Raw genomic sequence first — 27,282 nt, forward strand, 5'->3', positions numbered from 1 at the left:
CATTGGGATAAGGGCGTTTTGGAATAAGGTTTAGATACAATTTATATTACACACATAAATAAAAAAGATGAATTAAAAAGGTGAAGCAATCTACATATTTAAAGCCATTTAGAGAAGGTCTATTTACAAGGAGGAAAGGATGTGTTTTTTTTAATTAACTAACTATTACATTTCAACAAAAGTCAAAATAGTAACAATACAGAACAACATTGACATGAGAAGGAAAAGACAGAGGGTAGACATATGCTTGAACAAGGGACATAGCAGTACTTCATATGATATGTGCATGTGTGCAAAACTAGCATCACGATAGAAGCATGATTTGCCGCAAGTACTGTTGGGCAAAGGAAGTGCACTGGCCGTTTGTGGTTTGAACAAGATTATGTTTGAATGGATGAGTGTGGTGTTTTATAAGATAGAGGAATAAAGGGGTGAAAGCACTTTTACTGCAGTTTAGCCACTGCCCAACATCTTTGTCGCACGCTGGTTGGCCTCATCAATCCTGGTCTTGTTGGAATCAGCCTGAAAAGATGATAAAGGAACTGGTTATTTCAATTGCACACTGAACTTCTAACATATTGTATTTTTCCCGATACAGTTTGTGATATAATACTGTACATATAGTAACTTTCCCCCAAATACTGGCAATAATAAGCAATAATGAGATATTGGTTAGTTTTTGCCCATTTCAAACACTGTACCTTCTCCATGATCCTGTCGATTTGGCGGTTCTGGGTGTCGATCTCCTGACCCATGTCCAGGGCCATGTGACGCAAGTTACCAATTATTCCTCCCACCTGCTCCAGGTTTTCATCCATTTCATTCTCCCTGGCATCATCTGTTACCCTGAAAAGCATAGACACACCCCGGCTTTGTCAAGAAAAAGCATGTGCCATGTGTGTTCATTCAACATAATATTGATAAGCCACACAGAGCAGAAAATATGAGACATGCTTTAATTAAATGTAAGTAGGTTTTTTTGGGCATTTTCCTGAATAATTAATTACAGTATGGAACAAATGAATGTGATTAACGACAATGTGAACAAGGCCTTTCACAATTCCTGGATAGTTCAGCACCATAGACAGAGTCTGTGACTTTTACAAGACAGAGCAAACCAATTGTACTTTTTTTTCACTGTTAAGATTGTGTGAATTTGCAGCTCACAAAATGTTTACAAATTATTTGGTAAATCAATAATTATGACATCTTTCCAGCGTTGTGAAACATCCTCTGCCAGTATACTTACCTGCGAATGAAGCCCCCGCTGATGGCCATCTGCTCACGCTCGTCCACCACCCGAGCCCCGGGTTGACTGTTCACCACTCCATCCTGGTTACTTCCCCAGGCCTGGCCTCCTCCCTTGATCCTAGCACACAAATCACCTTTAGAACAAAGTGCAACTGTTCGGTGTCTGCATGGTGTGTGCATGTGTATGAATAATAAAGCATGAATTAACTTACTGTTCACCTGTATGTACCGATAGATTAGTGCAATTGTATGTGATGAAATAATCATGTGTGTGAGACAAAAACACCTCACATAACATGGAATAAAGCCAATTCACCTACTGAAAGCAACATGCCAAACACGTGAGAATGTCATGCATGGCTTTGCATTTGTTGGTGAATAATTGATCTGATGCAGATCAATTTAAGCATAATGTAGGATACATGTTGCTTGTGTTAAAAAAAAAAACCTTAATCACAAGCATACGTGTATAGAGACACAAAGAACATATCCACACCAAATAGAAAACACACGCACACAATGTTCAAGCACAATATTTCCATTAGGATGGGGAGAACATGCCAGGCAAACATACAAACATACAACATTTAACATGGGATGGGAACAACAAAGGAAGGGACAAAGAAACCTTAGCTTATTAAAAAAAGACAAGAAGTTATTTTTGTGCAAAAAAAATGCACAAGTGCAATTGTAAGCCCTTCATTTCATCTGGATGCAAAAAGCTCCAGATTTGTTCCACCAAACAAGCACGTCTTTTATTCTGGGTTAGAGCAGAATAAACAGCTGTACCATTCTCTTTTATTTTTTGCTAGGAAAGTACATAAAACATATGGCTGTGCAAGGTGTAAGAATCATAGGTCTTATGCTATTTGACCCATGGCTGCGATGTGGAGAGTCTACATCAGATGGCATGACATAATGGTGGGATTACATAACAGGTGCTTAATGAAAAGAGAGCTATAGAAAAGACTAAATGTGTTTTTTCTGCTATATTAACCAGACCAGAAATCTTTACTTTCAATACAGAATGTACACATAAGAAGTACAGGAGCTTTTTGTTTCTCAATGCACAGCTGATGTTGTTTGGTCTCATGTTTTCTATAGCTTCTATGTTTTCTAAGTTGTGTGCTGCGGACCCAGAATGCCGCTTGCTCAGACATGACTCAGTGGCCATAGTTTGGCTGGTAATGAATGACGTTTCAAGTATTTCCATTGCAGATATCACACATATGTAAGGCAAGAGTGAATGAATTAAGCTCTTTGGTGAGAGGTTCATTTGTGCTTGACAGAAACTTTGCCTCACTCATGCATGATAGATGTGGTTATGTGGGACAGTCCTGGGGGAGGAAAGATGGGTAATCAAATAGTTTTTCTACGATCTTAAATGTCGTTCTGAAAAGGCAGAACTCTATATCTCATACTGAATCAACTTGTTAGCTTTTAACTTTATAAAAAAAAAAAAAAAAGAAAGTCATAAAAAGTGAATAGGACATAGAATATAGTTATACAATAGTTTGAAGTGCATTATTATAAAACTATTTGATGTATTCTGTGCACACAGCATGTATCACGCTGCATGGTGCAGAATAGTGGTGCAGGTTCAATGGTGAGTGAATGCTGTGGCACAGACCGCTGCTGATGCTGCTATACCTGTGGGAAAAAGAGTGTCTCATCCAATGAACAATGAAGGGCTTTAGGGACCACATCCCCAAAGAAAAAGCATTTGGCATGTTTGTGTTGATTGCGCATGCATCAAACTTCACCTGGTCTCAGTCTGGGACACACGCACAGAGCAGTGCTTGCAAATCACAATGAAGTCATTTCAAGTTATGTAAATAGAGAAGAAATTTAGAAGCTTTTAAATGAGGGATCACACTGGCACATAGGCTGTAAACTCTCCTGTCAATTTGCTTTGAGATTTGCATATGCGTAATTGCTAACCCTAAACCTAACACTAAGCTGGTAGGTAACAGGATAAACAAATAACAAAGTTAACAATGCAACTTACAAGTGCTAGTTAACATGCTACTGCTGCTTTATTTGTAACGAGTTGATGCTCATACCTTCCATAACCTTAATGGAAGGTGTTTTTAAAGGCGCTGGTGAAAAACACTATATTGCTATTATTACTACATTCACTGTCTCTGAGAATAATGCAAGCATGACTTCTGCCTGTGTGCCCCAGACACCCACTTGTGCATGCTGTGTGCGCCACCACCATAGGCAGGCAGATAGGGACACATGCAGTAAGGCCACGCAGGCTGCACCTACTTGTTACAGGGACATGAACATAGACCACAGAACTGTCCTAGATTGTTCAAATTCTTTTCTGCATCCTTCATGTCCTTATTGATCTGGTCCATCCCCTCTTCGATGCGCTCCAGTTGTTCTGATTACCAACAAAATTGTCAAATTCCAGGCAAAAGAACGAAAGCACGTGAGAGAGAAGAAAGGGTTTTGGGGCGTTTGGGGAGGGCGGGGGGATTTGAGGGGACAAAGAAGGAGAGACAAAAAGAGACATTGACTGTGACAAAATAGACATGTGACATCACCATCACCACCACCACCACCAGCACTGGACGGGTAGGAACGTGGGGCTCCTGGCTGGTACCTACTTTTTAATACATGGGCATATCAGACCACAGCATTGTCCTAAATCTTTTAAATCTTTCTCGGCCTCCTTCAAATCTGCGTTGACCTTGTTCATGCCTTCCTCTTGGCGATCAAGTTGTTCTGGTGAGGACAAAGCCATGAGAGCAAGTGAATTAAATCGACTAGTTTTCTCTGGGGGGACGCTGCACTAAACTACACTACTGCGTGGAAGGCTGAGAGCAGAAAGCAAAGCAAGGCAATAGATGTACAGCGGCTTCAGAACATTTCCTTAGAATTGATTCAGTGTTATTAGCTGTGTCATACAAAAGGCATACTTCTGTTCTATGGGTGAATAATCTACACTGATGTCCCACCAACTAAACATTACAAATAGAAAGTTAAGTTCATTTCAGACCTCAGCAACAGTAGATTCCATTGCTCTCAATAAAAGTGGTGCTGTTTTTGAACACTCATGCAAGGTTAGATCTGAGGTCTTTATCTGAATGAATATTTTATCTATATATATATTACAAAAAAGGAATAATCTGAACAATTTGCAGCGTGAAACCTTCGCAAAATAACATGGGAATCAATAGAGAACAGCTTTCTGAATCCAGCTTAGCATGAACTGTAACTATTGCTCTTGTGTTGCATTCTGGGTTCTAGTTTGAGTAAGCTAAGGTTGATGATTTTCTGTTTCAACAACTTTCTCGTTTGATTTCTTCTTGCCGCAGTTTGGAATAACAATCGCCAGTCCATAGAGACATGCCATTGTGATTTTGATCGTTATGGATAGATACTTTAGCATGAACTCACTGTAGGGGACTTCTAATCGAGCATAGATGCACAAAGTCACCCTGTGCACCAGACGCACATGGTCTATAAAAAGCTCTCGCTCAAGGTCAAAGGCTCCTTCTTCCAGGTTAATGGTAATGGTGTGGGATAGTGCTGGTGATAATCTTCAACGTTGCAGGAAGTATGCTGTCTTTGAGGTTGAAGTGAGATTACATCATGCTCTTTGAAAGAGTAAATTTAAAGGAAGACAATACAGACAAAAGTCTTTCCTTTTTTTTTCCATTTTAAGGGTTTGGGGCAAATTGGTCTCGTAACATACAAACTTTCACCTGGAAACAAAAAAATGCTTAATCTTCACAATAACATTTAATTACTGCATTAATTCAGTGTTTTGCGATTTTAAGGGCCATTTTCTAAAAATGCATTTATCTCGCATTGGTGTGACAGTAGCACCAACAGAGGCTTGGAATAAACAATATTTTGAAATATATTATTGTTAGCTTGATTTATTGAGTTTTGAATTCCAAAAAAACAAGGCAAAATTTAAAGCAGCACTAGGTAACTCATGCCCCTACAGAGCCCATAAGCACCATTGCAGGTGTCAAAGCTTGTTTTACGTTTTTACACTAATTAATTGTCCGTTTCCACTAATAAACAGCTTATTTCAAAACCAAGATATCCAAAATCACCTCTGATCCATTATTCAGATTTTGTCATTGAAAATATGTGACATTGTGAACATTTTTAGGCCTTATTTTTATTTGAAAACATATATGACAGAAAACTTGCAATACGTTTTTTTTTTCTCTCATATTTATACCAGTGATCTACAGCAAAAGTGTCACATTGATATTAAATTTAAAAAGTTTCCCTATTCACCTGCAGCATCTAGCCTGAATAAATACAACAACAAAAATGTTTAAAAGCTTGCTCAGCGCTAATATGAATCTGTGGGGCAAAGGGAACATGAATTTGTTTATGTCATTATTCTTGTGCACTGCCACTGCAACCGTAGCAACACAGGCTCCTCCCCTCCGTCTGACGATTACAGAGGAAGGGCTTCTCCCCTGATGGTTACTCAGGTACACTATAAAGCAAATAATGAGCTCATCATGTCTGTGCCACGTGTATTCTCTTCTTCCAGGGCCACATCATCAGTCCTTTTTGTTGAATGGAGCTGATCTGATTTGTACCAAAATGCATTCTTGACGATGAAAAAGTTGGCCAGTTTTTTCTTCTTCCCAAGCACGCTGTTCCCGAAGCCTCTTGGCTGCAATGGTTAACAAGGAACAGGCTGCTTTGGCACAATTACCGACGCTCTTTCAGCAAAACTAATGGGGGTTATTGAAGTTATTGAAATAGCTGCCATACTAACACTATATTCTTACAGCACTACATTATTGTGCCTGGCGGTATATTAAAGCTGCCCAGTTGTCAAAGCCCGGTCATGAAAACGCCTGCAAAATTTCAAGCCCAACTTTTCTTTCTTTTTCGATAAAAATCTGCTGGCACCAACAATCTGTCCAAAGCCGAACGAATAAAGGAAAACACTGAGAAAAGAAAAAAAGGCAGATGGAGGATGGTGGTGTATAGGGGACATTAGCCGCGGGCAGAGGTAATTTAAACCAAAAGAATTGATTGCGGTCTTATGAGAAAGGCGTTGAACTCGAGGCGGTGGCAGCCATTTCTCTGGAGGGCAGAGGATGGAGAGGGACAAAAGGGGACATGTTCCACTGACAGGCCAATTAGCTCTACTGGGCACGCAGCTGAGCACTAGGCTTATACTAAGAAAAATGCACAGTGATTTGAAGTAATGGGTTCTTATATCACACTTATGAGCAGGTTAAAAGATTGAACTGAACTGTCGACCAGCTGACAATTAATCAAGTTTTAAATAAGGAAATAAGGCAAGGTTCAATCCGTCCACTCTTTTATATCATCTACTGATTGACTGGACGATTGAGAGCCACATAGATTGTCTATTGTACATGTGCATCAAAAATAAGTTGGCTCAAGATCTAAAGATGGTTCCTCGGTCACTGCACTGCAAGGTGAACGGTATATATTTAATCTAGGTTTTTATTGTGGACATTGATTCATTATAGTGTTTAGATTAAAAAGTTAAATGTTGTGTACTTAATATACTGTCATTGCATTGAATACAAGGTGTGATTATACATAATTTTAGCATATTGGGCAAATGTACCATCTATGTCTCCTCTAATAGAACCAATAGACCCTTTTAATTGTTTGTAAACATTGCGGGCTTAGCTGGAGGCGGGCTGTTGTCATAGTAACGATAAACAAATGTCTAACTTGTTGGAAATATCAGATAAATCTTATTTTATCGTCTCAAATGTCATTCCTCTTGTTCTGGCACCTTAAGCCACAACAGGACCACATTATTAAGTAGTAGTTTTACACTTGCAAGCTAGTTTTAGTTTAATCTTATTTCTCTTGATCACTTCCTGCCTCCAGCTGATGTCACTGATGATGTAAGCAGCGAAAGGGTCTATTAGAATCTGACAAAGATTTGGATTGAGTTTTTTTGAAGGGGAGATCTTGTGGCTAGCCACTTCTACTTACGACAACTTACCTCCTTGTTCATCCAACATGACCAGAGTCCTGATGCCGGCATCTTTGCTCTAACGGACAGAGAGAAGCGGACAAAGGGGAAAAGACACCACATGAGTCAAGGTCAGCAGAGAGAACAGAGCTGTGTGAGCGGCACCGCAGGATCACATTACAGAAAGAAAAATGCTTTGCTTGTGACTCCGCTTCGAAACCAACAAAGATACTCAAGCAAAAAAGAGTATGCTGTTATTTTACCCTGCAAAAAAGCTATAAACAAAATTGCACTTTTGGGAAGTCCTCAGTCATCTGCTGCTTGGAAATGAATTGAAAACAATGTAATTGTTAGATACAACTTTGCTCGAGAGGCTCATGAAGCTTTTGGTTCAAATCTAACTTGTACCCCTGCAGTCTGTGGCAGTCTCGCCTCAGTCTTCTATCATTTACATTTTTACAAGAAAAGAAATGATAGAATCAAATTGCCACAGCACACGACGGATAGTTACACTTGTGTTCAATCCACCAAATGGCATGTGCTAATATTTGCAGTGTTCACGGGGTTGGCACCAAACATGTGATGGCAAGGCTCCAGGAATACATCAGCGGACTGGCACCCAAACTTAGCCACATAACCCACTACAGTGATGGTGGGGAATTGCTCTGGGAATGAAAAATAAATAAATATATGAGCAAACAGTCGTGCTCTGCTTTGCTCTGAAAGATATTAAAGTCCAAATGCCCTTTAGTTCACGCATCAACAGCTTTGGATCAAAATGCGCACTGACCTTCTTGCAGCGGTGATAGATAGAGGCCAGAGCTGGAGGATGGTTACACTGACACTGATATTTGTATCAATCAAACAGACTGTGAAACAATCTGCTGCCGATAAATGAGTGCTCTATACCATGTCTGAGAAATATCGACTGCCTTGAGATAGTATATCCTGAAACTGCAGGCACAAAGCTCCACACAGGCTTTATAATTCACATGTGGATGTGGTGTAGCAAGAACTACATTTTTAGATTGCAAATAACCATGTGTGACATACATTTTGCACGACCTGATGATAATCACATCATGAACAATAAGGGGGGGGAACCTGACAAAGCAGCACCACATGAGGCGACATTTAGACAAAGCTCCCAGTACGTAACAATCGATTTTTCCATTGAGGTATCCACTCGCCTGTCTCTTGGAATCTATCCTAATTGGGTCACAGAGGTGCACTGTTGTTGTGTTGTGGGTCACATGTTTTCTCTGGGCTGCTACTGGCCAATCTTAAGTCAATGCGGCATTACGGTCTGTGAAATCAGGTTGTCACGTTGTGGCATTTTTTATTTATTTGTGAAAATTATAGCTGCTAGTCATGAATGAAAAATGCGACATGAAAGTCGTCGCTGCAAATTAAGAGGAGTGGAATGAGTGTTATGGCACACATAAATAACAAATAGAGAGTAGCATTATGTGTTTGGATGAATATGAATATTTTATCAACATACTTAACTTTTTAGTCTTCTATACTTATCAGTGACCTGCTGAGAAATAGGATGTACTCTATACAGGTTTTACAAATGTACATAAGGCATTGTAAATGTAAACAATTGTTTCAACTAAAAAAATTACAAGATCATATTGTAGTAGATTTGAGTCAGCTTTAAATCATCACAATATGAGAGCTTTAGACAAATGAAGCTTCAGTGCAAATTCAACCAGCAGCATTCATTCATTGCCTCATCCCTGGCAGTTCTTCACCAATCATCCAATCACAGTCCCATCTTTGCATCAGCCAATCATTTCAGCCGCTAATTCCTGCTTCAGCCATTCATCGCCCAGGATCCCCTTCTTAAGCTTCCTCGTCCTCGGCCGTTTCCCAGCTGTGCTGCGCCCCTCCTCCGCCCCTCCTCCTGGCCTCTCCTCGGCTCTGTTCATCATTGTTAACTGGCCGCCCCGGTTCTCTTCCTCTACCTCGACCAGTGTCCAGACTCTGCTGGAAGACTGTCCATCATTCATCATCGCCACGTATTTCATATCATTAATTCAATCTTCCGCCAAGGTCTGAGCCCCAATCATGATAGGCTGGCACGAGCCAGACTGATCCTCCATGTTAAGAGATACATGGGGATTGTCTTTACATGTATTTATAAATACATAAAAAAAGTCAGTCTGGCTTTTGCCAGGCTACAATCATGATTCATGTCCAATAAAACTTACTCTGTTTCTGTGAGTTGGATTCTTAGATTGACAAAACTGCTTTTAGTTGTCTGAAGTGAAAATCATCATTTATATTAACTACACTATCTGCAGCAATTGACCAAATGTATCAATATATAATCATAGAAGTCTTTTGTGCAATTGTTTTAAATCTAGAATTTATTTAATAATTAACTCAAATGATCTTTAAATGGGAAATTGTCACATAGTTATAGCACTTTCTTATGGGTGACTGGTTCCTTGATGTTTGAGTGCCTAATGTGATTTAGATGATGTTTTTCACTGCAGTTATGTCGGCCTATGAATCCAAATGAACTGAATTGTAAAATGGAGTGAATTAAAATTCTCATATTGTGACATTTATAGCTGTGACTTTATTCAATTAAAACTTCAACTCGACCACAATGCAAACTTGTAATTGTTTCAACGTAAAAAAAAATCTTGGGAGCCTGATGTATTTTTTAGTACATTTTACAGTGATGGGTGCCAGAGATTGTATTGCATTATCTAACAGCTACATTTTTAGTACGTCTTGTCCTTGGACCGGTGCAGGGAGCGACTGAACCCACAGCTCCTTGGCAAAAAGGGGCACTGGTTATACAACTATTTCAGTCATGTTTTATTAATATCCACCAAGTATTTTTCTCATTTTACTGAGAAAAGATAACAATTCTTATGAAAAAAGAAAACCCTGACTTCACTGCGGTCATTGCTGTGTCATTGAATTCCAATATCCCGCTGCTATCAGATGATGACGCTACATTTATTATAAGCTCATATCTATAACAGCCCTCTGTCCTCCATGTAATGACGGTGCATGATGTAGCAGAAAGACACACATGCACGGGTCAGTGTTAGCCACGGAAAGCACTCAAGCATTTCCCGCACTTATCCTAACGAAAGGTCAGCGGTGGCCCCGGTACTAAAGGAATTATGGGCTGCATTTACATGAGACAAGGGCACATTACGTCACTCACCACAAGTGCTTGCACAGTTCGGCCACTTAGCCACTCGCATGAGGACAATACGGCAATAAAAAAGAGTCAGTCTTACCGGTGCAAACGGTAAATCCTAAGAGATGTTGTCCTCTATGCATTTATAATGAGATTCAATGCATGGACCTCACATCAGTCTGTAGACATTAGGATGATAAGCTCAGAAGGAAGATGGAGCATGTTCAATTACTGACTAATCAACTACATACATGTGGGGTGAAGGGTGACAGTGTAGGTGTGCTCACTTTAGGTTTTGCTAGAGAATACAAAGTGAAGGTTTATTGCATCTGTTAGTTACAAATGTCCAAAGTATAAAAGTTTATATTAGTGTATATGTTACCTTTTTGTGAACCACAACAGTATGGATGTTTGCATGGCGCCCATTTTGTCCATAAACCTGCAGGATCAATTGTTTTCTGGAGAACTGTCTGAAATCTGCATGTTCATGTGTGTCCTAGAGCCGACAATTCAGCATGTCACTGCTTTGACATGGACACAGTGGAGTGTCTTTTCAATTAAGCTACCACACATACGTTGTTTTTTTTTTAGTCCAGATACAGAGCTTCCTGAATGTACTATTGAGCATAACTTAAAATTTGGTGTTCATATGTCAACCGCAGTGCCTGCCTGTATGTGACAGTGGTTCCCAACCTGAGGGCATGAGAGATTTGCAAGGGGTCACCAGAGCATTGTCTGATCAGAGGGGCAGGCCATGAAAAATGCTACTTTCCAAAATTCCACAATGATTGGCAAAGGAGCACACGTGCAGAACCCCAACATTTCAGCTCCACTTGTTCGAAATAAATTATTATTGTAAATCATTTACATATTTTATGTTTGGGGCTATGGCTTTGGACTGGGGGGGCGGCCTGTCTCCAGCATTTGCAGGGACAGAACCTAGGGCACCACTGGCATGCGAGATAACACAGAAGAAATACTACACCACTTCACAACAACACCACTGCAGAACCACTTCTCAAAGCACTTTTCATCATCAAGCATTGTCTGTCATGATCAGCCTCAAAACAGGCAGACAGTGGATGTATATACTTATCAGAGTGATCACTTGACCGTTGTGGTTCCTGCCTGCGAGGCTGTGCACTTATTCAATTAGCGCACAGTAATCTTCGCTATAAGCCTTTTAAAGGGGCAGGGGTCATCCAGTGAAGGCACGTGCCTTTTTTTCTACCAGTGCACCGGTGGGTCACGCACCTTGACACGTTCAGCTTAATGACAATGCTTAGTTTGCCTGGTTTGAATCAGAGCTTTCTAATGGTATCAATTAAAACATAATAACAACAACAACAACAACAACAACAACAACAACAACAGTGAAATAGATAACAACAATGGCAGTGGCATTTTCAAACCGCATAGTAACTGTAGGGGGGAACAAAGGGCTCTTCCTTGGCATTATCCTTAAAGGTCGCTTCACCAGCCCCTGCCGGTGTAAGGTCGGGCTTGATGAGAGTGTCACTGTTTAGGCCAGCTTTGTATCTTTCAGAGAGTGGAGTAGATTCAGAGGTCGAGCGTAAGGACACTTCACACAAAAGGGGAAGAAGTTAGACTCATGCAGAGTGTTTGAAGTGTAACGCTGGGTCAAAAGGTGTAGTTCAAAAGGTGGGCATTACACTGCAGTCCACAGCAAGGCAAAGTCAGAGGACCCACCACATTTGTCTGCAGAAGTCTCAGCGTTTGATGTGATGCTTGATTGAAAATAAATTCACAGAGATGGAAGTTATTAGGGTAGACAGAGAGTATTAGCATTAGCCTCCACATTGGTTTGGTGGACTTAATCCACACTCTTCTACTTTACGGGTCGGGTTTGATAAGATGAAGCACAGTTGAAGTCCCCATTATAGTTACATGGAGATTGGAACTTTCTTGTGCATTTAGATTTTTCTTGCATGTTCAGTCAGTAATCTTCACAACTCCCTGTAATCAAACAAGATCAACAATCACCATGTTTAGTGCCTCCCAACTCTCAGCTCTCTCTCTCTCTGTTTTTACCTGTTTTCACGCAAGAGAGACACAGAGTCCAGTCCCAATAGAGTTCGGGAATGTGACGTCATATCGCTAAGCATTATGGGATGAGCAGCAATTGTAAACTAATGGAAATTTTAAAAGTTGAAATACTGGAGTTATTGTTCACATTAAAACACTTGGACACCACAGTGTGTTAGATATATTTACCAGCAGTAGCTGGAGTTGCTCCACGGCTTTTTTCTCCACTTTTAATACAGTTTTTAGCTAATGTTAGTCGATGGAAATGTATGCTAACAGCTGCAAAGATGGCGGATCTCCATGGTAGCTGTGGAATTACCCAAACTCAAAAATGATAAACAATAGACCCTTTAATTGTTTGTAAACAATCCGGGCTTAGCTGGAGGCGGGAAGTTAGATTCCTATCTATTTCCATTGTTGCTGTTGTCATAGTAACGATAAACAAATGTCTAACTGTGTTTGGAAATATCAGATAAACCTTATTTTATCGTCTCAAATGTCATTGCTCTTGTTCTTGCACCTTAAGCCACAACAGGACCACATTTTTTTTATTTTTTTTATTTTTTTAGTTGTAGTTTTACACTTATAATCGCTAGTTGTAGTTTAATCTTATTTCTCTTGATCACTTCCTGCCTCCAGGTGATGTCACTGATGATGTAAGCAGCGAAAGGGTCTATAAAGACCAAATGTCCCCATGCAAACCAATTGCAGAAAGCTTTAAAATATATGAATAGTGAAATATCCTGTCTCCACAAGAGATTAAAATGCAAAATGATAAATAACAAATGTAAAATAACTAGAGGCTTCAAAGAGTCGCATGCGGCTCTTAAAATAGTGGCTGCCCATGCTTGCACTATAAAATACGTAACGCTACGTTACATATTCACCAATCATCCAGCACATTCCTTGTTTTCTTCAAACTACCAGCCTCCAATAATTGCTGGGTTGCTTTGCTTTATGTATTTTGCACATAGTAACAAGGTACTCACCTCTTCAACCAATGCCAGCATACGCCGGGTGCTTTCCAGAGACTGTGTGAGTAGACAGAAAGAGAGACAGAAAAGTGTTTTTTAAGAATCAAGTAAACGACACTCAAACTTTTGCAGTAAAGTTCCATTTTCTCATCATCCAATATCTTCTCTGTGATGACCTAATCAATGCTATTGGTCATAAATTCTATTGACTCCTAATCCCCGCTTTTCACCACTCTCTTCTAATCTCCCAGCGCTCCTTGCTCTGCCCCAATGGCCTTCATCCATCAGCCTCCGCTCCTTCCGTCACAGTCACACAGCACTTTGGCCCTGCATTATCCGCTCATCAATGTTTTATAATGCCATTTGAGCTACTTTATTATTCCTCTGCCCAGAATTATCCTCTCTTCTGGAAGTCCTATCCACTCATTAACACATGCAAAGTTCCTTCCTTCATTTACTACTTGATGAAGAAGGACTTAGCAGTGGAAGTGTGATGAACAGGAAGCGCAAGGGGAAACATGGATACTTAAAATAGTTTGCTATAAATGGATATCTTATCTGATCTTATCTTAAGTGTCAAATTGAAGTTTACCTCATCGGCGATCTGGTCTGCGCGCGTCTGCAGGTCAGATAGCTCATTGCGCATGTCCGCTTCATCCGCCATGGCTTCGGTTGAGTTTGGACTTCAAGCGAAAAATACTGCAAATAAGAGAGAGAGAGAACAGGAGAGAAAATAAGAAATTGACACTTGGGTTTGGCACAGTAACAGAAATTTTGCTTGGAATAGATTGGCCTGTTCAGTGCTTATCTGACAGACTCACATTAGTGTAATTTCTGTTTATATTGCATCTCACAAGAATGTTGTTTGGACTTCTCTCAGCTATTGCTCATCATTTAAGTGGACGTCTATCACTGAATTAAATGGTCTATGGTTGCATCCAGGGTGTTATTTGATGCAGTGTGATTTCCTTCCATTATGATTTTCCTGTCAGTACGTCTGCTTTTGTTTTGTTTTTGTCCAATCCTCTGAATAAACCTCATCCAAAGGTAAGGTGGGTGACAAGTCTTGCCAGAAAGCACAACAGTAGGTTGCACAAGGATTTGAACTGCTGACTTTTGAATTCATTTACAAACTTTAACCTCTTAACCGAGTGCATTTTCTCCAGTTCAGTTTCTTGACTGTAGAGGTATAAACCAGTGTAACATCTCATTTAACAATAACAATAATAATGCCTTACTCTTGTATTGCGCTTTACAAGTCTGTATTATCAAGTTTCTCAAAACGCTACACTGTCATTATTCATTCACTCCGTACTCGATGGTGGTAAGCTACTGTTGTAGCCACAGCTGCCCTGGGGTAGACTGACAGAAGCGAGGCAACCAGTCTGTGCCATCGGCCGCTCCGACCATTACCAACCTCTCACTCACACACTACATTCACCCAGGCTTCCTGGTGTTCCCAAACGGTCTCCCATCCAAGTACCGACCAGGTCCTGTCCTGCTTAGCTTCCGAGATCTGACGGGATCGGGCAGAGCAAAGGCGGTCTGGCATTTGACAGCTGAGACCACCAAAACTGATCTAAACTGATCTTTTTCCTTGCGTTGTTGCTGCATTGTCATCACTTTTTAAACCTTTTTTTTAATCACTTTTTTTTTCATTGCATTTTTGTCACTTTTTTGTTGCTCTTTTATGGCTTTCTTTGTTGCTCTTTTGCCATTTTGTGTTCACATTTCTTATGGTTTTTGTTGTTGTGCTTTTTTCAAGAAGCTTTTAGATTTGGGTAAAGATAAACTGGACAAAATGTGCTTGGTTTCAGGTGAGGGTCAAGAGGTTAACAACTGAGCCACTGCTGTCTCTACAGTCAATGCTATATACTGTACAGAAACTGAAGGCAATTTGTTCTTTGCGTGCCAAAGTAACAACAGTTTGATTCACGATTGTCTCAAAGATGGAGTATACAAATACAGCATGTTCTACACCTGTGCGTGCTATTGTCATGTCAATGGGCATCAATCACAACACTCCACCAACCCTCACCCCTATGTAGGTATGTCTGTATGAACCAGTGAATGAATCCTTGATGTAAAGGGTAAAGGTAGAAAAGTGATTTCTGAATACATTTTAATCTACTGCTCCATTAAAAGTCCCAGAAGTGAATTAACAGTCTAGTTTTGCGGTGCTCAGCAGCCTTTCATACTGTACACTTTCACAGTGTGGGCTGACTCATGAAATATACATGTGAATTTGAGTTTGCGGGGGCCACATGCTGCTGCTACTGGCTGGGACAAAGGTGACACCCCACACTGACACGTCGACTGCACCTTCAGAGAAGCTACTCTGGCTGATAAAAACAAAACCCTAATGAGCTAATTTGGGGTCATGTTGACAAGTTGTTATTGTAATGTGGCTTGTGGCTGATAATTTAAGCAGCTGCCAGCTTACAGCTCGCAAGTCATTAACGCTTGATCTAATTCAATCTATGGCAACATTCAGAGCCGCAATGGGGGAATGGGACTCTTGACTTAATCTGCCAGCGCGTCCAACAGGAGGAAGCTGTCACGTTTATTATGGCAAATCATATTCATCCCGTGGCTTAGGAAGGGAAATATGCCTGTTACATCACTGAGATTATCATGTGAAAGCCCCTATTCAAACGCTTGAAGACTTTATATATGACGAGGCAAAACTAGTGTCTTTTACAAGGGGCTTTGGATGCCTCATCAATCACTATGTCAGAGGAGCACAAGGTCAGTGAGACGCACAGCTGGAGGTCTGATAAAATGTCTCTCGTGTCCGGCCCCTCCCTCCCTCCTGTCTGACTCCGCCCCCCATCCCGCCACGGTCGTCAGAGCTATTAATAATTGAACGTGCACCGGGGAAAATTATGGAGGGAAATTGAAGTCACTCGGTTCTTTTGTCCAACACACTGCATGGCTGATGAAATGCTGAAGCATCACAAAGTGTTACTTTTTAATAAACTGCACTGCAAACACAAGCAGAAATGTAAAGTGTGTTCAATGGTCGACAGTGGATTTAATGAAAGTAGAGATATCTGATTGAAAAAAGAATACAAATCTTCAATGGATAATTCATGGACGATTGAGAGCCTACACAGACACATTTCTATGACCATGCTGTCTTTTTTTTTTTTAAAGGGGTATTATGCTTTTTTCACATAGCACCAGTCTATAGCGCACTACAATGATGACGAAACCTTCTGTTGGTTTGTAAATGCAGTAAATTAGAATAACTGCCTTGTATAAAATTGCTCTCTCAAAATGGCTGTAGCGAATGTCTTGAAATAGGCCTCTGTCTCTTTAAGAACCTCTGACCCTTTCCGACACGCCCCCTCCACACGCTGTCTGTGGCATCAGTGGGGAGGGGGTTCTGCTGAGGGGCAGTGGTTGGTTACTCGGCTGGTGATGAAAGCTCGGAGGCGTCTCCAGGAGGTGGGGGCGTTCCTAGGAGGACTCAGGCAAACCTATCCCTAAAATGGCTGCCATCAGAGTTTTTACAGATTACTCAAAAATACGTGAATGTGCCAAGGCAACACTTCAGGCATGTTTTTAATGAGGGAATGACATAATAACATGATGTAAAGCTTGAAAAAGTCGATTTTGCATAATACCCCCCTTTAAAGGAAACTGAAAGAGAGAATTTAAAGCAGTGAATTTAAAGTAAAGGAGATCTCACGTTTCGTGTGCACGCCTGTGAACTTGTTAAAACTGTTCTGAAACGGGTTGTCAGTAGCAACAGAATAAATGTTCCTTTGAATCATGTTCCCAATTGTGACCTGTCACATTTCCACAGCTACAGAACATAACACAGCCGTCAATGACTCGTGTCTTTCTCCCTCTGCTCATTTCTGCTGCATTAGTATTGATCAGGCACTGATTGCTCATCGTTTTGCATCACTCACACATGAAGCACAGGCTGTGCGCTTCTCTCGCTCCAAAATGCTAATTTTCAATCTGCAACAAAATTGAAATTACTCGGCTCAGTGAGTTGTGCATTTTCACACTGAAACAAAATTACCTCAAACGTACTTTAAAATGATTAAAGCTATGCTAACTGGCATATTCATTAACTTCATTTTAGGCCAATTCAAGAAGTACAGTGGACATCTTACATCGAAACAGCCCAAATACTTCATCCTCAGGCTCTCTAAACCGCTTCATGAGTTTCTCAGAATTCCTATCAGACAATGAGCGTCGAGGCCAGCCCCTCTCCGACTGAGGGTTACTATACTGTACAGGGCCACGAGCTGGAGGCTGCGCCCACACAGAGATTAAAGTCAGCCTCCAAAGAGGATTTACTACTCTCCTCTCTGTCACACTCTCGCTGCTCCAACTCCATGCTTTGTTTCTGTTCATCATGTCAGTGTCCTAGAGGTAAACAGGTCTCCAGCCATTGGAAACTAAAAACATTAATAATCAATATTCAAAACATTCAAGGACAAGTCCATCATGTTGAATTCAGGAGGGTTTACGATATACAATAAAGATATAGATGGGTGGCAACGCTTTGTAGTAAGGTGTGCTCGTTAAGTATTAACAAGGTACTAGTAATAATAGTATTAACACACTGCTTATATTGTACTTGTATCTATCAACATACTAATAGGCCATGAATAATCGGTTTATTTATAGCCAAACTTTAACCCTAACCTTAACCCTTACCCTAACCCTAAAATTACTAATGCTTATTAATACTTAATGAGCACACCTTAATCTAAAGCGATACCAGATGGGTAAAATAGGTAATATTGTTTGTCAAGAAATAGTTCAATTTGAGAATGAGCCCCCCCCTTCCAATAAAACGTAATCCAGAATCAGAGTAAGACAAACAACAACTTTAAGACTCTAATTTGTTCAGGTCATCACCCCATCTCACCAGACGGCTAAAGCACCATCCCATATTGACTTGTGGAGACTTTTAAAGGGCAGGGATGAATTATTCACGGAAATTATGCAGTGCCATCATAACAAAGTGCAACTTAGCAACCAGTGCAAAAACAAATTTTAGTGGTGCATAATGAGGAAAGCAGCCTTTCAATGTGTGAAGTTTGCTGCTGATGTTTGAATGGTTAAGACCGAAGTACAAGTGGAGATCAGTTTTGGCCCAGAGCTCCAGGGGGGGGAGGGATAGATTAGCTCTGCCATAGACTGACACGATTAACACTCAACTACACCCCGGGCCTGAAGGGAAAGACGCCCAAGACAGGCTATTTCAGGCAACAAAAGGAAATCCTGTCAGAGTACAAATAGGTACTTTAAGGGTGGAGAGTGAATAAAAAAAGACAAGATGTTATTATGAGTCCAATATAAAGCAATTTGGCAGTCATGATATGTGGAGCACAGACTCGGAACAGTATGCTTTGGAGATGTGGGATTAGAAAGTAAAAGGGCTGCCGTGCAAAAGGGCTGAACGCGGAAGCAGCGTGACGCCTGTCAATCCCGCGCCCATGTAGCGCGCAGATGAGCAGTGTTTGGAGGGAGGTGGCGTGGGGACAGCGATGCCCCACTGAACCGCACACAAAACCAGGTCAGGCTTATCAGTTGCTCATTTCACAGATTTTTTAGCATTTAACCTCATTCGTGGGGAAATGTGAGGCGAAAGTCTCTGTACTTTGCGTGCTCAAATGCGTGTCAGCGCAGTTTGACTAAAAAAAGGAGCGTTTCTATTCTGATATCTTTGTGCGGCTGCCAGGCCTCGGAGAAGAACCATGGGAGGTCCACAGTTTTCTGAGGCTTGGAAAAGTTTGTGGTTGTCATGGAGAAATGCTCACTGCAATTATTTCTATGCCATTTAAAGACCTTTTAGCACTTCTGAATGTTTGTCTTGTAAGTTGTAAAAGATATGAAGAAGCTAAGCCAAGAAAATAGGACAGCTGCTCTGGTGTTCTGACTATATTGGAAATAGAGATGAAGAAGAGCGCGACACATTTTTAAAAAAGATTCTAAAAAGCAAGATAAACCAAGAGTAAAGCATAGACATGTAAATCTACTTCATAGACTGAAGCGTACAATGATTTAGCCTCTATTGCAAGACGTACTATTTATTTACCTAGATGCCCTTCAGGTGCCCTGCATACACGCAGCTGCGGGATACAGTGGGAGACAGGGGTACGACAGCTGAAATATAATGCAAGAGGAACTGGGTCAAGGACAGGAGGCTTGTGGGACCATGAAACATTTCCCCACATGGAAGCGCTGTACAGTACGTCCAGTGTTTCTCACAGTGAAGACAAGAGTGCATCATTATTTAATCAGTAGAGGGGGCGCGGACAGGCTGTTTTTGACCCGACACTGTCGCGCGTCAGCTCCCACAGAGAAGTAGGTCTCAACTGCTCCGGCTTCAGGACCATCAAGCCACGACTTCAACATTCAATTTACAATAAAATAATGTCTTTGTTTGGCTCTGTTACACTATATCACATCGAGGTGCGGTATTTTCTTACAGAGAGAGGTTTGTGATTCGTTTGTGTTGCTTTGGTCCTGCACATGAAACAAACGCTGGACAAATAACACAAATAATAGAAATACATCAAATTCTCCATAACAGTTGCTGTGCATGATTACATGATACAGACAATTGATTCACTCTTGCATTCTCTCATAGGTTCAGGCTTGTTGGTGATGTGGCCTGATTATAAAGCGCTATAAAAAAAACAACAACAACAGTGGCCTATAATTACCGCGGGGTCATGCTGATGTGGAGAGGGCAGCCACGTGCAGACACCTGTCAAACGCATTGAGGACTTTCAGGAACACGCTGATGCTTCATATATCACTGCAGACAGGGATCGGGTATCTGGGCTCATGATGGGCAGACATTTTGCACTGGTTTTTCTTCTTTCTTTTCTTTCTGTTCAAAACGTAGAAGTAGAAGCAAGTAGAAACCTTCTGGCTGTTTTTGGCTTAAAAAAGCTGTAACTGCTCCTGCCTGTCTTTGGGCACAAAAACAAATTCCTAACAAAAATGTGGCTTGCATGATTCAGAAAAGAATAGGCACGCCAAACTCGAAGGCAATGACCTTTCAACTGCTGGTGTGCAAAAACGCAGAACCAATTAGTCGATTCATGAAAAAACACAGCCTATTTTCCCAGGCAAATATTCCATTTGGAGTTATGCTGTTATGGAGGGCCCTTTTCACACTGCTGTGCACACGGAGGCAGGTACAGGCAGTGCATTATAGCGCCACGTTGACCTACATGCATTGAACGCATAAGCCAAGATGTGGTCAACCTACAAAGCCTGATGGGAGCTGGAGGGCTAAACTATTCAGACAGGCCAGCCACTGCCTTTCGCCTGACTGCTCACTGCAATACACAACGCAGCCGCCCGCACTGGTACAAATAATAATAAAAGTGACAATAATAATAATTTGGATTAGGACAAAAGGAAACAAGAATAAATCTGTATGCGGTGGGTCTCTCTCTCTTTTGGATGATAAAAGAGATGGAAATTTTGATGATTTTGGCTAACAATAATATGCTTGAATTGTTTCACTTTTTGTGTTCAGTGTTATTGTATTATATAAATAGTGTACTGATGTTTGACTAGCTGTTAATTGCCTGTGTGATTAACGCTGCTGATGCTGCCTACTGGGTTAGCTCCCTTTATAAAGCTCCTCTTATCCACAGTCAATGCTGTCATTTGTCAATCAGCAGGGGCTACAGAGACAGACACCTCGCGGGTTGAAAAGTGTTGTTTTTTTCCTTACTTTGTTTTGCACCTTTGTTATGATCTCAAACTTTCACTCATTCTCGTTCTAAAACGTTCATTTCAACAAAATCCATATCATGCAATCATCTTTTCACGCGTTTAGATGCCTCACTTGGTTCGTATGTGCTTATTCTCGTTGAAGAAGTGTGAATGGAACAAGGTGCCTCACACTGTGCTGCTTTTTGGCCTTCGGCCTTGCCTGCCGTGACAATATGGCCCCACAGAATTAAAACATTCCCTATGGAGAGACAGGACGGACACGCGGGGAGGGGGAAATCTGCTGCGGAAATAAACAAGAAAGCACTTTGATAAGGAAATTATACCTACAGCGGGAACATTGATAAAATGTAGCAGCCGTGACGCTCAACAACATCAACAGTGCAGTGTGATTTTGGAAAAACACCAATAGCACTTTTTCTTTTTCTCCCCACAAGTATTAATATTAGGTTTGCAAATTTCTTTTCTTTTATAAAGTCCAGATTCAGACCACAGTGCACATTTTTAAACATGCCCAGGAACAAAAACATTTGAGAGAAGACTGGAATATGAACTGCTACACTACAAGAGCTCCACGCATTTACGGACATGTTTGCACAAGTCCAAACTATAGGGCTTTCAAGATAATGACTTGATTTTATTTTTCTCAAATGTTTCTAATGTAATACTTTATTTTTTACCCCAAGCAAGCTGTGTTTCATTGTATTTTATATTTATTGTAGGATATTTCATGAGAAGCCTTTTCTGTCAATTTTAAGCTTTAGGGTTCATTTCTGAGCGTCAATAATATAGTTCATCGTGATATTTACCTGACTCTATATATCGAACTTCAGATTTTATGACAGGCATAGTACAAACTACAGAGTTGACCAGTTTTCTACATAACACACCATGATGACATTATAACTTTGCAAGGAGTATTGTACCACCTATACAGCTCGTCATATAATTAGAATATCATGAAAAAGTGCATTTACTTCTGTTATTCAACTTAAAATGTGAAACTCATATATGATAGACTTATTACATGCATAGTGACAAGCTGAGCCAAAATAATCTAAAACAAATAAAGGCTATACATATCTCACTTTGCAGGTATGAGTCTATCATATATTAGCTTCAGTTTTCTTGATATTCTAATCATATGACGAGTACCTGTAAAACTGCACTCTTTGCTATATCTTAATTACAAACTACTCTAGTTCACAGCCCTGGCCAGCACCAACCAGTACTACGCTCCTCTTAGATATTTTAACGCCTTTTCACTGCAACTCCGGCCAAAACAAAAAGTTCCCGGTCACCCGCCATCTTTCTTTCAGCATCTCGTCTGGAAAGAGATGATGGAGCAGATTACTATTCTGACATTTCTGCGTTATATAATCCCAAACGGGAGGGGGGGCTGCAGGCAGACAGGACACGGCGGAAAGTGAGATTAACAAGTGCTGCGCCTCCCAAGGTGCAACGGATGAGTTACAATAAGAAGTCAAATCTTGCACAATTTGCAAACAGCAGGCACGTTTGTTTCTTTTGTTTTGATTAAGAACTATTCACAAGTACTGTAAGTGACAACACAGTGAGACAATGAGAGAAATTTTAAGTGGACATTTATGGGATTCAAAGCAATCATCTGAAGCCTGCAGGATAATCACTCTGCAAAGCCACTGTCCCATTCACTGGGGATAAAGCCAGGATTAATCCGTAGGCCTACACAAAGCACACACACACATTCACGGTTATGCCTAACAACACTTACATAACGCACTTTGGCCTGCTTTTTCTTTTTTTCCTTTTTTTTTTTTTTTTTAACTTGGCCTCCCTCTTACATGTGCATTTCCTTCCTTTTTTCTTTTTTCTCGCTGCCGTTCAGCCTCTGAGCGACACACACACACACACAAACACACACAAACAACACCCCCACGTTCCCTGCATGTGTTCCTCCACTCCTCTCCTTCCCCTGCGCACATTCAAATAGACACCTGTCATCCTGAAGCAGTGTGCGTGCTGTTCACTTTAGAGAAATGGGCACACTTAAGCATGTAAGGGGAGGGAGGGAAATAGATTGAGAATAAGTGCAGTGTATAACACTACAAGAGAATAAAATATAAATGTTATTAGATGACTCTTGTCTACAGCAATACGACATACATTTTCAATTGTCTTGTTTTAGGCCAAATGTTGTGGCTTCCTGCGATATGGATATTGTGTCACAGGTAAACTGGCGATACATAGTGCAGCCCGAGTAAATGGAAAAAAACCAATGGACCACTAAAAGTTCTGTCGCATTTGTTACATGCGTGGCACAGTCCAATGTATTGCATAGTCTGAACGAAGACAAAAACTCGTGTCGCAGCCACACAAAAATGTCTTACAGTCAGGTACATTTGTCGACTTTTAGTGTTACCTAGTGTTAGTGTTAGTGTGAAATGAACAATGACTCACTATAACCAATGGAGGGCTGGGGGGATTTCTTTCTTTTTCTTTCTTTTTTCAATACATGGTTTGCGATACCGGTTCCCTTTTTGGGTACATTCATTACTACATTATATCCATTGAACAGCATCATGCGTTTCATGAAATACTATTGCTTCAAGAGAAAAACAAAACAGAAAACATTCTTTATCATTTTGTTTGAGCTGGGACAACCAACTTTCTTTGGGATCAATTGTATCAGGTTTTGGTTCCTGATTATTTTCAAAACAGTCGTACCCTAAAGGGGCTAGATGCAAGTTGGTCATTTTATACTCACTACTGCCACCTCAGGTCTTACGTGTAACTGCAGCTTATATATTAAGCTCGTGCATGATGCCACTTCGACCTGAATTAACAACTTTTTGGGTGACAGTGCAGGATTTTAGAGGCAGTTGTGGTGAATAGGTCTGGGTTCATTCTACACATTAGGACATGGCTGGAACATTTAGGGGGAGGAAAATACATAACTTTAACATTTTTAAACTCCGTATAGTTCCTTTAACTTTTTTTTTCCTATACTACACTACTTTTTGAAGGTTCCTAGTCCTTATTGACAAGAGGTTACTTCAGGAAGTGTCTCTCATGTCAAATCTATGACAAAAGAACGTGCGAACAAAGGAGGAGACAAAAGAGTACGGCATGAGAACACAAAATTGTTGGAAGTCCTGTTCATGTTCCTACTCTCATCTCCACTTCTGAACCTACATATAAAATGTATATGTAGATACTGACATGTCTGAGTTTGACTTCTTTTCACTTTAATTATGAATATTTTGCTGTGTGCAGATTAGTAAAGTGACACTGCAGGCATTCTTGGTAATTGTTACATCACAAGAGCAACTAAACAGCCTGATATATTAATAAACATGAGCTTGTAATATAAAAAATCCCAGACACAAACAAAGCTATTCATAATAAAGCATTGGGTGAGAGCATAACATGGTTAGATCTAATGTTTGGCTACTTGTAGTCAAACCAAAACTGCAGCATCTCTATGGAGTTGAGCTGGCGATGTCCCACTCCCAGCAAAGGTATGAGGGTAATAAGTGCTCGAGTTCTGTTCTATTTACTGGGTGAACTATTACGCAGTGTTACAGCTTTAAGGAAGTGGGTTTGGGAAAATGAAAAGGATTTCAAACCTTCTTTTGACCTCTACATAGTCCTGTGTGAAAAGGATAAATGCTGTGGAAGGAACACATCTATGCAACAGAGCTACTGTATCAGACTCAGATTACTGCCTGCACCATGATCGATGAGCGCTGTCCAGTTTTCTATTTCTTGGGACTCTGATATGATCCGCTTTGGTCAAGAGAGTGGTGAAATGAGATGATGTGTTTGTGTGTGCGCATGGGGGCCTGTGATGGAGAGGGCTTAGTCAGGGGAGAGGAGATGTCACTTTAGTGTCAAGGCTGGAGGAAGACGCAGAGTTATTCCAAGTCCAAAGGCGCTACCAAGTCACATCGCATCCATCTTAGGTGATGCCGAGTGTGAGCAAAACGCACGTGTGAGACGGAGAATCTCAGATCAGTCCATAGCTTGACAGACACACTCCTTCAACATACTTTCCTGACTTCTCAAATAAATAAAGAAAACAGATTTAAGTATCCGCGCACAAAGTTCCCCACAATCGTTAAAATTGCTCTCTGTGATTTTGGAGCAGCCTAGTCTTGAGAAGATGCCAGTCTACCATCTGGCCCATTTTGAATTGCAGATGAATATTGAAATTCAGCCTGGGGAAAAATGAAGAGGTGAATAAATAAATGTGTAATATGTGTGATGAGGAAGACGCACAGATGTAGCGGGACTGGGCATTAGGAGGCTGGTGGCAGATTGCAGGGAGTGGTGATTGTGAAGGGAGGGCTAAGTGGGAGTGTCACCTATGCCACCAGGAAGTCCAAATTGCTTAAATGTTCTTAAGGGAAAGGAGAAGAATTTATTGGCACGGTGCATGTTGTTGTCCGGGACAAACAACACCAGGATGCCACTCAAAAACACGCACAGACACGTGTTGATCTGCTTAAGAGTCTCCTGAGCTCTGTGTCCTCACTGACATTTAAACAGGTCCAAGCCGAGCTGACGCACTCTCGCAGAAAATGAATTATTTAATTTAACAACATACAATGCACAAACTGGCAGAGATAAAGAAACAGGTCTGACTCTGAAATCAAGTATCTTTCTTCACAGGAAGCTACACCACTAAACCAGGACACTACTACCTGCATTCAGCAATGGGACTTTAGGGACAGGTGCGTTTGGAATTTGTACAAACACAACCACCAATCATCTGTCATTCAAACAAAGCCTCTGAGCACAAAGTCAATAGCAAAGTCAATTGTAATAGCAACCAACTGCACAGATAATCCAGGAAGTGAAATGGACCAAAAAAAAGCAAAGCAGCAAACTACACTAAGAAGGCAACATATGCTCCATTTTGGTATAGATTTTTGCGATCGCAATAACAAGTGAAGTTTGGTTAATCTTGGAATTGAGGAAAACAAGAAGTCCTCACAGGTCAAGGTGTCTTATTGTTCATAGTTTTCGGCGCTGGTGTTTTCACCCACAGCGCAGAGGAGCTGTCCGCGGTGCTGATTATACTTTTCCATCGGTTCATCTCAATCTGAATCAAGTTTAACTTCCCTCAAGCATCAAACACAGCGCAGTCAGTCATAGAGGGTACAGGTCCTTTACCTTAGATAATAAGCTTTAAGTTTTTAGTTGAATATACAGCGAACACACGCGCGTCTCTCTACACAAGTGGATCGTTCTTTTTGATCGGTATTACATTGTTTTGTTTGGACGACGCAGGGTTGTAGAGGTCGTTTTGTTTGTAATAAACTTGATGAAACATGAGCCAAATTGACTTAGACGAACTTAAACATAAATAAAGGCAGGTTTATTAGTGGTGGCTTTATTTAAAGTCTGAAACCTAAATAGTGGAATAAAGAGCAACAAATCAAGACTCACCAGGGAAAGGTGTTTTTTCTTGCAAACTTTTCCTCTTCTCTTGTTTTTTCTCTTTCTCGTCTTTATGTAGAGCGAGGAATGGGTCTGTTCCGTGGCTCTGCTCCGCAGATTTGTCGGCGGTGTAAACACTCCGCCCCGACCCACATCTCAAGTAAAGACAGCGTGAGTGAGCGCGCTTTTCATTTCCTGTACATGGAAAGACGCGCTCAAGCCCCCACAGTGACGATTAGACCAGATAACTCAATCATAACCAATAATAACACGCGTTGTTCAAATCTACAAACGTATTGTCCATAGCTTAATGCGGTGGTATCAGGCCCCTGCCTCAAAGCCCCAGGGGTCTTTTAGTTTGATATAGATCACAACTTCCGGCGCACTCTGTGCTCTTGGATCACATAACAGACTCACAAAATGGCCGCGCCCTCCAACGTCACGGAGGATTAACGCGCTCATCTTCAGCACTTCAGCACCTCTTCTGCTTCTTAAATGCTTTTAGTTGAAACAAGTAAATATTTTTACCCACGAGGTGCTTGAACAATTTAAAAGCATTTCCAAAGCACCACAGATGCTGATATTCTCTTGGTGCTGAAAACACAATTTGAATGAATTAAACATGCCCCGTTATTGCTAGGAACAGGTTCTTTGCTGATAATATGAACTTGGGTTTCTATTTTGAGGCATCTCCATTTGCCTGACCTGCTTTCGTGTGTGCACTTTGCCTTTGTTTCCGA

At 40.9% G+C, this 27,282-nt stretch overlaps 1 protein-coding gene across 1 annotated transcript; it reads right to left on the reverse strand.

Moving 5' to 3' along the window:
• Positions 1–159: 159 nt before the first annotated feature.
• LOC306962457 (synaptosomal-associated protein 25-A-like) lies at positions 160–26,703 on the reverse strand. The gene is made up of 8 exons (XM_079555588.1): positions 26,552–26,703; positions 13,986–14,092; positions 13,409–13,450; positions 7,235–7,283; positions 3,523–3,640; positions 1,250–1,369; positions 702–846; positions 160–522 (listed from the first exon to the last, which is right to left on the reverse strand). The coding sequence occupies exons 2-8, from the start codon at positions 14,055–14,057 to the stop codon at positions 454–456; spliced, it is 615 nt and encodes a 204-aa protein (XP_079411714.1). The 5' UTR covers positions 14,058–14,092; positions 26,552–26,703; the 3' UTR covers positions 160–453.
• Positions 26,704–27,282: the final 579 nt, after the last annotated feature.

Source organism: Gobius niger, assembly GCF_951799975.1.
Source record: "Gobius niger genome assembly, chromosome: 4".
NCBI lineage: Eukaryota > Metazoa > Chordata > Actinopteri > Gobiiformes > Gobiidae > Gobius > Gobius niger.